At 51.8% G+C, this 16,002-nt stretch overlaps 1 protein-coding gene across 4 annotated transcripts in view; it reads left to right on the forward strand.

Annotated features, from left to right (window-relative positions):
* Window positions 1-1,829: 1,829 nt before the first annotated feature.
* PRAG1 (PEAK1 related, kinase-activating pseudokinase 1) overlaps window positions 1,830-16,002 on the forward strand; it is a 49,848-nt gene continuing 35,675 nt past the window's right edge. Inside the window, exons 1-3 of one of the 4 annotated variants that reach the window (XM_028164510.2) lie at window positions 1,830-1,994; window positions 6,230-6,649; window positions 8,446-10,277. In XM_028164510.2, the coding sequence (XP_028020311.2) occupies window positions 6,320-6,649; window positions 8,446-10,277 (2,162 nt within the window). In that variant the 5' untranslated portion in view covers window positions 1,830-1,994; window positions 6,230-6,319. The remainder of the gene's footprint in view (window positions 1,995-6,229; window positions 6,650-8,445; window positions 10,278-16,002) is intronic. The other 3 variants (XM_028164509.2, XM_007174044.2, XM_007174045.2) reach the window with 3 other exon arrangements.

The raw sequence follows: 16,002 nt of genomic DNA on the forward strand, positions 1-16,002 counted from the left end.
CCAGGCTTTACAGAGGAAGAACGGAAATATCCCACCTGAATCATGGGAACTAGGAACTTGTCAAACACCCGGGTTTGCCCTCTTCCATTGTAACTGAATTGCATGCACCTCCTGACGTCATTTTTGTATTTCTCCAGCGACAACCACTTTGTCCCTACCTGCTTATCAACACCTTCCCCTCCTGGTCTCTCTGTAAATGAGTGGGACTGACCCTTCAGTTTTGTTGGATGATGATGGAGGCTAAACAGAGTTTTCCTTCCATGTCTGTTCAAATGGTTTCCCTTCACTTCGAGAAGAAAGAAAAATAGAGCTGGACAACCAGTACTAGCGGAGGGCAGAGTGGAACTGCCCATCAGAGGAGTCAGACAGCTCTTGGTTCCAACCCCAGGACCACGACTTTTCAGCCCATGGGCCCTGGCAAATTATGTGGCCCTCTGAGCCCTGGTCTTCTTCTCTGTGAAATGGGGATGATGTCCCTCTCATGGGGTTGTTTGGCACAGGGTAGGTATTTAACCTACTTTCCTCCCTCTAAACCTTCTCCCCAGTTCTATTCATACTCAGGAGAAATCAGTGACATTGGAGCACAAGAAGTATTTTTTTTTTATATCCTTTCTAACTTTCTCCTTTTCTCACACAGAAACCAACCCTCAAATACATGTCTTCTCCCCACCCTCATCCCAGCCCCTACTCCTGCTCTGTCACCACCAGATCACTAAGAGAACGCAGGAATCTCAAGGAGAACCAGCCTTCCTGCTCGGAGCTGGGCAGAGGCTCACAGGCGCATCGTGGTGGGCTGCCTGGCGGAGGACTCCCGCTGGAGTTACTATACACTGCCTCTCTGGGGAGGAGGAAGGAGCAGAGAGAAGGCCACAGGTGTTTTTCTGGGGTCTTCGCGAATTCCCCCAAACCAGGCCGGTGCCAGGTGGTGACCTTGGTGCGGGCTCCTTGAGGAAACACCCAGGTCAAGGTGCAAGCCTGCTGCAGGCAGCAGGAGAAAGGGAGGGGACTGACTGGGTCGTAGGCTGTCAGACTCTCGGTTAAAAGATTTTTAGCCCGAGGACTATCTCGAACTCATTCTATCTCAGTGAATGAGTCACTTACTGGAAACGGTGTAAACACAGGTGTAATACTGGCCTGCGGAAGCCCTCATTGTCCCAGCGTGGAGGAAGACCAGCTCTTTCCACTCCAACCGTTGTATTCCTCTTTCAGAAAACTAAAGTTCAAGGGGGTTAAGCCATTTGCCTGAGGCCTCAGTCGAGGGACTGAGCAGGACCCAGAACGCGCTGTCAGGACTCCCAGTCCGGCTGGGTCGTGCGTCAGCCTCCTCCTACCTGCAACAGTCATGACAATCTCGGTGCCCACGCAGCTTTCGGAACGCGTCTCGGTCCTGACCTCATCATTCCCCTCCGGACCCCTCTCTTTCCTTCCCCCCGCTCCAGCTCTGGGGCTGTACCCTCCACGCCTCTCTGGTCCTCTCAGGGTCTCGCAGAGCAGGCAGGATGAAGGAACGCAAGACAACTACATACCTATGCGCACATCATGGGAAAAGGAAGGCTTTAGACACCGAAACTCGCCCCTGCAGAACCCCGCGAGCCCTCCTTGAAGAGGGGTGCAAACGGGCGCTCGCTCAGGGGTCGGACGCCTCCAAGACTCGGGCTGGGGGCGGAGCCTCCGTCGGGAGCGTGAGGGAGGGGCGGGGCGTGGATCTCCGGGAGGAATCAGGGGCCAGGGAGCGCGCCCGCCGGCGGGGGGCGTGGGGCGGCGGCAAGGACTCCGGAGGTGCGGCTAGGGCTGGGCGGGCGGTGCCACCGGAGGCGGAGGGGGCGGAGCCGCGCTCGCAGCTGCCACCCGGCCGCCGGGCCCAGGCAGACGACACCGCCCGCGGCCGGGCACGCACCGCGCGCACACACTCTCCAAACAATGCTCCGAGGCGCCCGGCGGGGCGGCTGGCGGCTCGGAGACGAGCGGCGAGGCCGGGGGAGCGCGGCCCCGAGGTGAGCCCGAGGCGCCTTCTCCAAAGCCTGCCTCTTTTTGTTTGGCAAACGTGGCCGCAGAGGGAAGCTCCGGGGGAGCGCGGCGGTTACCGAGCGGGCGACCCCAGTCGGCGTCCCCCGGGGTGACAGGCGGCCGCTGGGGGAGGGTGGAGCGTCCGGACCGCGTGCGCCCCGGGTTGCGCCCGAGGTGGAGGCGCCGATCCCAGAGGACCGGGGAGCCGGAGGGGTGTTTTCGATTCATTCGAGAATCGCTCTCTTTCGAACGGGGAAACTTTCCTCCGAGTTCCGGCAAGGGAACCGACTGTTCTGCCGGTCTCACTGGTCTGGCTGCTGGGTTTGGGGCAGGAGACCAGAGCGCTTTGGGGATTGCTATTGTGGAGACTGCCTTTCCGCGGCCGCAGGATTGTCAAAGGAGCAGAGAGGGAGAGACCGCCCGCGCGCCTCGGACCAGGCCCCCGGGGGTGATGCTTTGGGGCCCCAAGTTAGTAGTTGCCTCTTAGGCAGCCCCGAGTTGGATGCCAGCCTGGGGGTCTCCAAGGGGAACGAGACGATGCCTTCTTCTTGAGCCGTGGCAGAGCCCTCTGAAAGGCTACTGTGGGCACGTTGTTAACCTTTGCTTGTGCTGCCGCTTCCCCAGCCATACACACACACACACACACACACACACACACACACACACACACACACACACACACACACACACACACTTAGAAAATAGAACCTCTCCACTGAGAATGGAGGCAGGGCCGGCTCTGTATATTTCTCTCAGGTGAAGCTCAGCCAGCAAGCACATGGCTTTGCAGAGCCGATAGCAAAGCCCAAAGGTCTAGGAGGGAGGAGTTTTGCAAGGCGTCCAGCCCAGTGTCAGGTTGGGAAGGCCCTATAGATCATTGGCCTGAACTGTCCTTAACAACCCCTTCCCTTTTTGAGCCGTAAATTTGACAGGAAGCACTGGGAAATTGTGCGGTTATTTCGCTATCATCATGGGGTCTTGTGGAACGCGGGTATCTTCCTTACTGGTTTAGACTAATGGGTCTAACCCACAGAAACCACATTCCTACTGCTAAGATTGGATTACACTGCACTGGAGAAGGAAAAAAGAAAATTAAAAGTTGAGTGAATATCATGACTTACCCTCTGTGTGGGGGGGGGGAGGGGGGAGGTAAGGCTGTCACTTTCTCCTTTCTGCCGGGGCAACCTCTGTCAATGGAGTGTTGAAATCCAGACAAACACTTTCATAAATAGTTCTCTTTTCCGGTGTTGCATTCATTTAATTGTAATATAGATAATTTTTTTAGATGAATATTTTCTGGAATTCTGTCACTTCAGGGTAAGGTGTGAGCAACTTTCGATGCAAGTATGAGGGGCATTTGGAGCCCAAAGATTTCATTTTATGGATCTCGTCACCATTCTTCGGATTCTTTTTCCAGTGGGGTGGGTGTGTGTCTGACAGCTTCGGTCTTGCACATTTTAGCCACAAATCTGGTGCAGAAGTTTGCAGAGGCAAAGATATTTGATCATGACTTGGATCAGAAAGAATGCTGAGATCTTTTTCTAATCTTACACCGCTGCCTCCCACTGAAATGGAGGAATTTGCATAATTCTGGGGGCTCCCTCCCCTCGGAGGCAAGGAATGTGGGCTGGAAAGGTGCCGTTCCCAGGCTGTGGAGAGCTGGCACCGGCAGGCAAGCAGGGCTCCTGCTTCGTGAGCGCCACTTGAGTTTTCCACCATCTTTTACTTAAAACAAATTGGAGATAATTCCAAGCACAGAACCTCTCTAGACAGAGAGAATCCTTTCTGGCTTGATGTAGTGATAGATTCTGTTTGCTGTGACTGAGAAACCAGTTTTAACAGGATGTGTAGTGAGTCAGCGATGGTGAGGAGCCCGGGGCTTTATTCTGGTCTCGTCTTCATTCTTTTTTCCTGAAAAACCTCACCAGTCTCTGAGCAGTTGTGTGGTAGAAGTTGTACTCACCGTCAGAGAATTTCAGAGCTGAGGATGGGAGCAAGGAGAGTGCTCATGAACTGGTGAGGGGTTCTGGAAGCTTCCCGAACGTTGGTAATCCAGAGCCTACCAAAAGTCCCAGGGCTGGAGTGGGCCATCTGTGGCACAGGAGGGGAACCTCCGGCACCAAGCAACCATGACGAGTGTGGGTCATTTGCCTGTTGAGCAGGAAATGAGGCGTGGCTACCCCAAGCGGCTTCTTTGCGAATCTGTAGGATGCCCCCCGTGCTCAGATAGCCCAGCCCTGTGAGGAGCTGCAGGAAGGAGACGAGCCCACACAGAACCAATTCCCAAGCTCTCTCCCTCCATCCCACCTGGGGCGTGGGAGCCTCTGCCTGCAGTAGAAGAGGGGGGCCAGGAACGGACCTTGTCCTCACCTCGGGGCAGGGGTATGGAGATTTGCCTTAACTGAACACCAAAACACCTCCTCCACTTTTTCCTCTTTCCACCATCTAGCAGCAGAGCCTAGAGCTCTCCGTGGCCTGGGATTGTAGGAGAAAGAAAAATCCTTGCTCTCCTCTGCTTGTTGAAGCTTAGTGACCTCTTCTGGGAACTTGGCAGGGCATGAACCTGCTACTTGGGTGTAGCAGGAGGAGGAGAACCCAACTTGCAATCATCTTGATGCATAAATCCTAACAACGGTCACAAACTAAAAGACAAATACTTGTCTTTTATTTCAGAGAGTTCATTTAGCTTAAAGATGATGCAGTGGGCTTCCTGGTTAACTTTGGAGGGAAAAGAGGCTAATTTAGCTTCAGCTCTTGTTGAATAAGCACCCCTCTCTGTGAGTGTGGGAGACCAGAAAGAGAGCTCTTCCCACAGAGATTCTGGAATGATCTTTGGGGCTCCTGGCTCATTCCACCTGGTTAGTCCTGTTGACGGTATGGAGAGCATCAACCTCAGAGCCAGCTCTCACGGGAGGAAAGTGGAAAGCAGATCCCAGGGCCAAACCCTCCCTGTTTAATGAGAGCACGTTCACTGTAGATTCTTCAGGACGATTTTCTCCTGAACGCTCTCCTTTTGAGGAAGTCAGTTCATTTAAATGAGGAAAGAAGAGCAAAAGCAGCAAACAGATAATGGCGAGCAACTCAGTGTAATGAATGTGGTGATGAGTGAGGTGATAATGAGGCGCTGCCAGCAAAGTTAGCTTCTTTTTCTAGAACCCCCGAACTCTCTGTGTCTGTGGCCAGGTCTTAGTTGATGTCGCTACCGTTCTTTTCCCATCTGTAAAATGGGGATGACAGCTACCTGACGGATGTTATTCAGGTTAACTGGTTAAAATCTGCAACCCTTCGAGTTCCCCCTCAATGGTGAATTTACTGAGTGAATTCTATGGTGCAAACTCTCAGCCTTCAGTTTTTACTGTCAGAGGCAACAAACTCTTTCAGCAAGCTCACTGCCTCCCCTTCAGGGACCTCGTAGGGAAAATAACTGTGATCATCTCTTCCTTCTGTTGTAGCCTAACCAGCCCTAGACCACAGGGCTGTTGTGACCATGAATCTCTCTTGCGGTTTCCCCCTGGCCCTGCAGCTCTGGCTGTATTGATCTCACTGAGCCCTGGATTGAATGAGGCATACTAAGAAAGGGGGGCCGGGGAGGGCAAATTCCCAAGATGCCAGACCTCCCGACAAAGGTCCCTGGGGGTCAGGCCAGCACCCCACCTCCCCCCTTGCTCACCACTTCTGTCTCCATATCCTCATAAGTATGGGTTACAGTGCTGATTTCAGAGCCCGGGCCTGCCTTCCCACACACATCGTTCTTGGTTAAAAATTGTGGCTTATCTTCCAGAAGCCACGATTTTTATCTGCTGTCCTACTTGGTAGTTCTTGTTTCTCTGGGGCAGAGTCCCATGCTCGAGACCCCTAGCAGCAGGGGAGGCATGGGTCAGCCACAAGCTTCTCATCGCCAGCCCTGTGTGATTTCTTCCCGTTAACTGCCCCCAAACCTCCAAGCGCTCAGGAGTTTAGGGGACTGAAGTGTCTTTTACACTCTCTACTCATGCAACAGAGTTGTGTTTAGCTTTTACGATTTTTCTAAGGCCACACCACTAGAAAGGGATTAAGAGCCTCATGACAAATGGGTGAGGGCCTCAGAATAAATAGAATATTCATCCTCCTTTCCCCCTGCTCCCCCCTCTGCTCCCCAGTCACATCATCAGACTCAAATTGATCATGCCCCCGTCCTCTGGCAGGGGAGAGCTCTGATGAGGCAAGTGTTCTGCCTTTCCAGGAAGCCGCCCTGTGAGCCCCATCCGCCTCCCCTGAGACCACGCCAGGGAGCCAGGCGCAAGATGAACCAGCACCCCGCCCGCTGCTCAAGATGCACCAGACCATCCCAGTGAACCCCGAGCGCCCGAAAATGTCTGCGTGCAGCGACTTTGTGGAGCACATCTGGAAGCCCGGGTCCTGCAAAAACTGCTTCTGCCTGCGCACCGACCACCAGCTGGCACCTGGCCGCCCCCAGCCCCGAGCCGGCAGCCTGCCCCCTCCGCCTCGCCTGCCCCCCAGGCCCGAGAGCGGCCGCCCGGAAGATGAAGGCCTGAGCAGCTCACCCTACTCCAAGCCCACCATTGCCGTGAAGCCCACCATGATGAGCTCCGAAGCCTCCGATGGGTGGACAGAGGCTGGCGTGAGTGCCGACGTTGCGCAGGTGAGGCTGACTCAGCCCCGTGGTATTTTTACGAGGCTGCTCCTGTTGTAACACCACTGACTGGCCGGCAGCCAAGGAGGGCTGTCCCAGCAGGACTCCTGCAGGGTGGCTTCCTGTTGGCTCGCCCCAAAACCGCTCCTTCCCGACTACCGCCCTCTCTGTTCTCTCTGCCCTCCTTTCTCTCTGTCCCTTTAGGCTGAGAACCATCAATGCAGTCCCCCCAAGTTCGTTTGAAGACTGTATCAGGGCACACCAGAATGAAGCTTTTTCTAAAAAGTTAAAAAAAAATTTTTTTATTTAATGGATCATTTTAAATATATACAAAAGTAGTAAGAATTGCTTAACGAATCCCACGCATCCACCACCCTGCCACATGAGCTTGAACAATCATCAACTCATGACCAATCTTGTTCCGTCTCTACCCCTGCCCCGACCCTCCCTTCCCCACCTGGGGTTTTAAAGCAAACCCCACATACTGCGTCACGTCAGTACCTCTTTAAAAAATAAAGTCTTAATACAAAATATCATTATCACACTTAAAAATGTCAGCAGTAATTCCGTAATGTCATCCAATTCCCAGCCAGTGTTCATATTTCCAATTTGGAAGCTTGTGTTTTTCCAGCTTTGATCTAGGATTACTAAAGACAATTACATCCTTAGAGATTAGACCTTTCCGCTCAGCCCCCAGGTGACCCTGACCAAGGCGGAATTATTTAAAGGGCACCTGGAGCCTGCTACCTCTAGACATGTCTTCTGGGACTCTGCATTTCTAGGGCGTATTCTAAGAACTGCTTGTGACCTGTTTGACCTCTTTGCCCGTTCTAGTTTTCCTTAAACTATCATCGTGAGTGGGTCAGGAAGGGTGTGTGAGCTTATGTGAAATCAGAGGTCAGTTTTAAATCAAGGGAGGCTTGACTGAGGTGAGCCATCTCCTGGGGCTGCATTCAGCTTTCTGTCCCCTTCAGAGCCGCTCCATTTTGCAGAAGCTGGTTACACCCATTCCCCAGGCCTTTCTCGATACCTTTGACCTTCACAGATGTAAACCAGGGACTCTTTCTGTTCTGAATCATCTTGGACGGGAGCCAGAGGCAGACCCTGCCTTGAGGCTGCTTTAAAAGTGGGGATAAGGGAGACTAGAGGGGAAGGAGGAGGGGACAGTGATTTCAGTGATGGGAATGGCCACCCCACATCGCTGTCTCTGGCTGGACTAGTCCAGCCACTTAGGCAGCCTCGGCTGAGGTCACTGCCTGTAACTGGGAGAAAGAGCACAGCTCACAGTGAAGCAAGGGAGCCGGGACCCAGCTCGGAAGCCGCCCCTCACCCTGCTGCCCTCTGACCCCACCACCCGCCCAAAGTGTTTTTAAAAGCTTTATCACTTTGCTTTCTTTGTGCTGTGACACTGTTATCAAAAGACTAATGAACACAAAGCAAAAATTAAACAAAACCCCAAACTCTATTTCAAAGCCCTTGGGAGAACTTACCTCCTCCAGCAGTTTCGAGGGAGAAGGCAAAACGTTCTTCTTTAGCGTTTTTTTTCCCCCTGCCTCACGGACCTAAGCCGAAAGAATTACAGACAGGGGTGAGGGTGCAGTGTGTGGGAAGCCCAGTGGCTCCGTGGGGCCCCAGCGATGACGAGAAGGCTGTGGGGGGGTCAGAGGGTAGGCGCGCTGCCCGCCTGCTTCACGGTGGCTGGGAAGACAGTTTACAGTGTCATGGCCCTGCCCTCTCACCTTCTCTCTCTTCCTTTTTTCTCTGACAAGGTCTAATGTAAGTCTTTTAACCTTGGGGCTGTGTAGGTCATCTGGAGACGAGCCCCCGGCAAGCTCCCCCTCCCGAAGCAGGAAGATGTGCCGGTAGTTTACCTGGGCAGCTTCCGAGGCGTCCAGAAGCCTGCTGGGCCCTTGGCCCCGGCAGACGGGGGGCACCCTCGCTGCCCCCCTGCCTACGCCATGGTCGGCCTGCACAGCCTAGAGCCCCGGGGGGAACGGAGTGTCGCCTTCCACCCAGTGAGCTTCCCCGATGAGAAGCTTGGACGGGAAGATAAACCCACGATTCCCTACCAAGAGCTGACCTCCCCTCAGGAGAGCTTCCGCCAGAAACTGGCTGCCTTTGCTGAGATGACATCTGGCTGCCACAAGGGCCCCAGGCCCTACCCCTCTGCACTGCCCCTGCGGGAATCCCTGCCCTCGGAGGATGACAGCGATCAGAGGTGCTCGCCCTCGGGGGACAGCGAAGGGGGAGAATACTGCTCCCTCCTGGACTGCTGCCCTGGGGGCCCAGGTGGTCAGGACGCCTCACAGGCCGCGGACCCCGGGCGCAGACAGGGCTGCGGGGACTGCTCGCCGGCCTGCTGGGAGCAGGGGGTGTGCGCGAAGCCAACCGAGGAGGAGAGGCGGGCCTTGAGCGTCCCCAGGGAGTGCCGCAGCCAGGGCCCGACAGAGAACCCACCCCGCCTGGGCCCCAAGAAGCAGTCCCTCACCTCGGAGGCCGCCAGCTCCTCGGATGGCCTCTCTTGCGGGAGTGCCAGTAGCCGCGCCAGCAGCCCCTTGGTCCCCCAGCACGAGAGCGATTACTGCTCCCTCATGAAGGCACCTGGGCCGGGGAAGCCTCAGGACTCTGGCTGCCACGGGGTGGCCTCCAGCAGATGCCTGGGGCTGACTGGGGAGCCCCATGCCCCAGCCCACCCCGGGGAGACTGCACAGCCTGAACCCATCTATGCTGAGAGCACCAAGAGGAAGAAGGCTGTTCCAGTGCCTTCCAGGCCACAGGCCAAGGCAGAACAGGCGGCAGCTGCCCAGGGCCAGGGCCAGGTGAGGATGGCTAACACCTGGGCTCAGAAAACAGCATCTGGCTGGGGCCAGGACAGGGAAGGCCCAGAGGTGGCCCCCCAGGTGGCGGCCACCATCACAGTCATGGCGGCCCACCCGGAAGAAGACCACCGGACAATCTACCTGAGCAGCCCCGACTCCTCAGTGGGGGTGCAGTGGCCTCGCGGGCCCCTGAGCCAGGCCCCTGAGGCAGGCGAAGGGGAGCCTTCGGCTGGGCAGGGGCTCAGCTCTAGGGAGAGCCGCCATCACGGTGCCAGTGAGAGCACGCCCAAGGGGAGGCCTGCCATCCCTCCCAAGCTGTCCAAGAGTAGCCCCGGAGGGTCCCCGGTGTCCCCATCGGCCTCCCCCAAGTCCAACCTCAGCGAAGGCAACTCGGGTGTCACTGGGCCCCAGCCTCCATCCAGGGGCCCCGCTGACCCTGCTTCCTCCTGCCGGGCCAACGGTGTCCCTGCCAGCGACTCTGCCAGGGGCCCTCCGCCTGCCACTGCCGCGTCAGCCTTGGACCAGAGGCGGCCCCGGTACCAGACCGGCGCCTGGAGCCGCCAGTGCCGGATAGAGGAAGAGGAGGAGGTGGAGCAGGACTTGCTGAGTCAAAGCTGGGGGAGGGAGGCGGACAATGGCCCCGCGGACCCGTGCAGCTCCTCCACCTGGCACCGCCTCCGCCCCACAGACGGCTCCTCTGGGCAGAAGAGCAAAGCCGGGACCGGGATGAGCAAATCGGCCTCGTTTGCCTTTGAGTTCCCCAAGGACAAAAGTGGGATCGAGGCATTCTCGCCTCCCCCGCCGCCTCCAAAGTCACGGTGAGTACGGTTGTGTGTGTGTGCGCGACTCCGGGGCTCGTCTGGCAGGACCGAGGCCTCTTCCAGAAACCTTGGTCTTTGCCACCTGTACCGAAGCCATCAGGCCCAGGCTCAGAGTCCTAACTCCAGGCACCAGTGTCGGCCCAAAGGCCCTTGTGCCTTTGTGGAAATCTCTGTGACTTGGTGCTCAGCACACAAACCTACAAGCACTGCCAAGCTGTCGCTCTTTCCTGGTGCCCGTCCTCTTATAATCTGGTACTCTTTTTTCTCTCCATCCCTCTGAAGTGTCTTCAGCAGGCTTTTCCCCCCAAATCCTGAAATTCCCCATTTATTTAAACATGGAAAAGAAGGCTCCAGGAGGCTTTGCTACAGAATCTCAAGAGGCAAAGAGATGGGGAGGCCAAGGAGCAAGGACTCCTAAACTGTGACCATGATGGCAATTAGGCTTTGGAGCCAAAAGCAGAATAGTAGGAGGTGCTGCACATGGTTTGGAACCCTCAGATGTGGGTTTTTAAAGAAAAAAAAAAAATATATATATATATATATATATAGTGTCATGGTAGCATGCTGAAACTCACAGCTTTCTCCACTGCTTCACTGCTCTCAAAGGCCCGAGTTTAAAGTCCAATTTAAAGTCCCTCTCAAAGGCCCGAGAAAAATAAATGCCTTTTTTAAGGTATTGAGTTGTGCATGGAATTCAAATTCTGGGGGGTAAAAATGGCCCTCTATTAGAGCAAAACTGATTCCTATCAGGGAAAGGAACAACCTGCTCTTTTTCAAAAGCTGACAGCCTTTCCGAACAGACTTTTCTTCAGTCAGGTCATCTCTGTTGGTTCTGTTTCAGCTCATGTGCCTCCAGGTTTATGTCAGAAGCAGGGAACTGACCGCAGGGGGAAGCGGCTGTGACACTTGACTTTGAACATCAAAGCGTCACGGGCTGTGATGCGTTCTAACATGGGCTTTTTCTGGGACCACTACTTTGTTCTGGTATTGAGTTGGGCGCCTGCTATGCGGAGTAGACAGCCATCCTGCAGATCCTCGGGTGACCGCAGACTCTTGGGCTACGGTTTTCACTCCCTAAATGAATGAGGCAGCTCAGAAGAGCTCCCATTTATGTGGCACTTACGATGGGCCAGGCAGGGAGCTAAGAGACTTAGACATATTAACTCATTTGATGCTCAGAACAGCTCTAGGAAGTAGGAATCACCATTTACAGATGACGAAACAGAGATAGGAAGAGCTGAGTAACCTGCCAAGGTCACACGGCCATACTTGGCAGTCTGCTTCCAAAGTCTGTGCTTCCAAACACCTAGGGCGCATCAGCCGGCTTAGGGAGTAGGCAGGGCATGCGAGTAAAACGTGGGCATTGTATCTGTCTGCCTCAGGCCTGGGAAGGTTGGTGGAAAGCACAGGCTTTGGAGTCAGAAAATCGAGTTCATGCTGTGGCTGTCTCACCTACAGGTTAAGTGATCTTGCGCAAGCCACTCCCTGTGAACGAGCCTCCAAGTTATTGTCCAAAATGGGCTAATAATAACAACACATCTGTAGCACCCTGTTGTTGAAAGGCTTAAGTGAGATGAGCAGAATCCAATGCAGAGATTAGTTATGTAGACAAAAGCCGCCCCAAGCGCCCCAAGCTGTCGACAGTGGCAGGGACACACCCTGTAGGAACGGGTCTGGCCCGATCCCAGGAACACCACCTGAGCCTTGGAGAAGGAACTAAAACTTTCTTGGGTGAGAATCATAGGGTTTGGAGAAACCCCGGTTACCCACTGTAACAGTGTGACTCAGGTAGAATGTTCGTTAGCATCTGGGTTGATTGAGATCAAGTTTGGGGGCCAGTTTGTTATGACAAAACCATTGGATTATATACAACTTAAACCAGGTGGGAATCTCAGAGGTTCTAGGTGCCAGCTCTTAAAAAAAAAGTTTTTATTTTCAGAACTTTGGGGAGAAAAATCTAGGAAATAAAATTAGCGTAAGGGAACACAGAAAAAAGAAAAGAGCATCTGGTACCATTTAAAATAAATCAAACTCGTATATATATATTCATTTGAGGAAGATTTTTCAAGCATTACCAACATTCTCTTTTGAATCATCACATCTCTCCCATGAGGAGATAAGAGGGCAGGCTCAGGACCATAAATTGACTTTTATTTCTGGAACTCGGTACTGTACGTACTGAATTCCTTTGAGGAGGGTGTCAGGAACCCAGAGCCGTCAAACCTAGCCACGTGATGACACACCAGAGTATTGATGAGAATGCAGCCCACAGCTGATCCGGTACCGATACCAGCACCACATTGCTGACTACTGCAGGCTGATGTCAGTTTTCCAAGATGGAAAAATGCTGGAAGGTCTTTGAGCGACATCCCGGGTTAACTTAATTTCGTCACATGGGTCATCTGTTCAGTGGGTCCTGTTTCTAAGGATCAGCCTCACCTGTGAACAAAGATGACAGCTGTCACGATGTGTATTATGTACACTCACAGCTCTAGAGAAGGGGGCTGCTGCATGCAAGGTGGTGTTACGTTTTACTAACACTTACTTAAGCAGATCCACCTGCTTTCTCGGGCCATCATGGAAGAACAAAGAATCATTTGCTGGCTTTTCTACGGTCCTGTTTTACAAAACTGACTCACTTGGAGGGAAGAAAAAAGTAGATGTTGAGAGTGGCTTGGCTTTCCTGTGGTCTTGTTTTGAATGGTTGGCAGTAGCTTATCTGTCTGTTTGAGATATCATCCTCTGTAAACTCCCATTAGGGTTCCTGAGAAAACTCTTGCTGTAATGCCATGTAGGACGAAGGCTCTCAATACTCATTTAATGCCTGAAATCCATTTAGAGGTGTTTAAGTATATGCCCAGCCCTCCTCCCGGGCAGGTAAGGGTCCTGGGTCCTTCTTTACCTGCTGCTGCCAAGGCAACCTCCTACCTGTACAAGCTCACACCTACTCAGACTGACTGACCCCACTGAGTCTCTGGGTCACCCCTGCTCCAATTTAGAGCAGAGTTGGAAGGTGAGGGTCAACAAATACTGCTGGTTAGAAAACGAAAACCTGCAGGAAAGAAGTGTGGACTTCTTAGTTTAAATGTCACGTTCAAGACTTAAGGCAGTTGAATGAGAGCAGCCAGTGCCTGGGGGAGTAATTAAGATGCGAAAAAATCAAATTTATTTCTGCCTTTTATTTCCTTGTGGATGCAAACTGCGTTTTAAATGACTTATGGCTTTTGAACGACAAGGTCAGTTGAGGGAAAATCATCTGATTAGTGCAGAACAGGCATTTCACAAAGAAACCCCAAATTAGGCTGGTAGACCTGAACTCAGAGGTGGAATTAGAGGACGACAGGTGACTGAGAAATAAGACAGGTTTATAGGGTTTTAGTTTCCAAATGCTCTGGCCCCAGGTGAGACGAATCAAAAGAAAGAAACGTTTCCCCAAGAAAGCGAGGGACGACTTTGTTTTAAAGCTATCACTCATGCTTATTGTAATTTTAACCCAATACTACTAAGTTCTCCTCCTCCTTTGCAGAGATTCTGGGGGCAGAGACTGAGTCTGTCCTGGACTTTCATTCATTCCTTATTCCCCTCCCTCCCTCCCTCCCACGTGGCTTCTCAGCAGACAGGTGGTGATGGTGTCAAAGATGGAGGTCTTTTCGGCACACAGAAGTGGCCACGTTGCTATCCAAAGGAACCAAAACGACTTCATTGTGTGGTCTCTCAATCACATGATCTCTTAGCATGACCTTGAGGATGGGAGTCAGATGAGTGAGACGGGTCATTGTCTCCAGACCCCATATCCAATCTGATGAAACCTCCAAATGCTTTATTCTTGAAGCACTTTCTACTGTAGTGGATTACAATGGGATGGCAACAATTTACTAAGAAATCCCACAGTCTTCATGTACAACGGGTTTTTCTGGGTGGCATTCTGAAGATCACAGTTTGTATTAGACAGCACTATGTGCTTCAAGAATCTTCTCCATGTTTAGCCTTTTTGACAAAACAGAAATAAGTCAGCTGGAGGTCGAGTCGGTCCAGGGGAGACTGAATACTGGGCATACTTCAGGGGGAGAAATTGCCCTCCACACTGCACCCCTCCAAAACACACACAAAGTTTGGCAAACAGAACAAAGCACATGTATCAACAATACAAGTTTATATCCTGCTCCATGCCAGGGGGAAATTACTAGTTGGCCTCTTCCCATGAGTTTGTGGGTAGAACCTGACATGGGACATCTAGTGATGCTGAAGCAGGGAGAAATCAAATTGATTCCTGTCTTCCTATTCTGTAATTTTTTTTAAAATCACTGATTTTCATATATATGAAATATTTACAATATTCTCTCCATTTTTGAGCAGGCATCCATGGTGAAGGTTAGGGATTAGAGATTCTTTATTTTATTCATCAGATATCTACTAATTGCCTACTTTCTGTTACACTTTGTGCAAGGTGCTAAAAAGCCAGTGACTGGGGTTCTGCCCCTTAAGGCCCCTGAGGGTTGAGTTGGTATGAATTAAATCATCAGATGTGCAAAATGACCACGAAAGGTTCACTCCTGCTTTGGTTGCTTTTGATGAGACTGTTTACCATAGCAGCTGGATTCTCACCAGATTCCTTGTTCTATTCAGTACGGCCAAGGTAAGCTCGGCTTGGTGTCCAGGAGTAGTGAAAAAATAGTCCTTCCTTTAAGGTCTTTTGACCTGATACAAGATCACACATAGTACAGTATATACTAACCGTTTATTAAAAAAACAAAAAAAATCCAGATGCTCCTTGAAGGTGAAAAGCATGCTTAACCATATGTAATTCCAAAATACCCTGTTTGATGCCTGGCATGTGTAGATGCTCAAGAAATTTTTATTCAATAGACAGTAGTAGGCAGAGGCCATACCCTCTTTATTTCATTATGGCCAAAAGCACCTAACTCTATGTTTTGCACATGAAGAAATATTGAAAAAGGAACAAGTAGCATCATTAAATACTTGTATCAAAGTATCTTTCTGATACCCAGGTTTCGGATTGCCCCAGTGCTCTTTTCTTGCCTCTGTTTTGGCAGTTAACACAGTGTCTTGAACTAAACTGGATTCATATTCATATCTCTCTGAAAGCTTGTAAACTCTTGGGAGTACAGGAACCATGTTTTACACATTTTTCTTTGACTTTCCCATAGGATACCTTGGGACATAGTAGGTATTCAATAAAGGATTATTGAATTAGGGGGGAAAAAGGCCAGAGGGAACTACAGATCTTGGCCTTATTTTTCACTGGACACCCCATTATAATTCTGTGGCCAGCCTTGCTCAATAGAACATTGTCGCCTTGAGTTAAAGAAACTGAAGTTAATAATTATTAATGCTTCAAGGTGGGCAAACACCATGAGGGCACAATGCATCCTTTCATGGATTAATTACTCTCCAACGATTGTACATTTGCTCTTTTTTTTTTTTTTTTTTTAAAGCTGAGCAGGTGTGTGGAGCCCAGCCCTCTCTTGCCACAAGAATGTTCCTTTCAGGCAGTAATCACCCAAGGACTTTTTTTCCCCCACCCATGAATTGCAAGGAATTCTAGGGTGTGGTTTAATTTCTCTGAGAATAGATTTTCCATGCTTTCCGAGGTGGGTTGGGAAACACAAGCATGGGCCATATGATCAAGCCCCCTCTGCCCATCAAGTGATCAAAGGCACTTTGTTCCTAGAATAGCCAGCCTACCTTTGAGGTGTGAAAC

This window comes from Balaenoptera acutorostrata, chromosome 21, assembly GCF_949987535.1.
Source record: "Balaenoptera acutorostrata chromosome 21, mBalAcu1.1, whole genome shotgun sequence".
NCBI classification, from domain to species: domain Eukaryota; kingdom Metazoa; phylum Chordata; class Mammalia; order Artiodactyla; family Balaenopteridae; genus Balaenoptera; species Balaenoptera acutorostrata.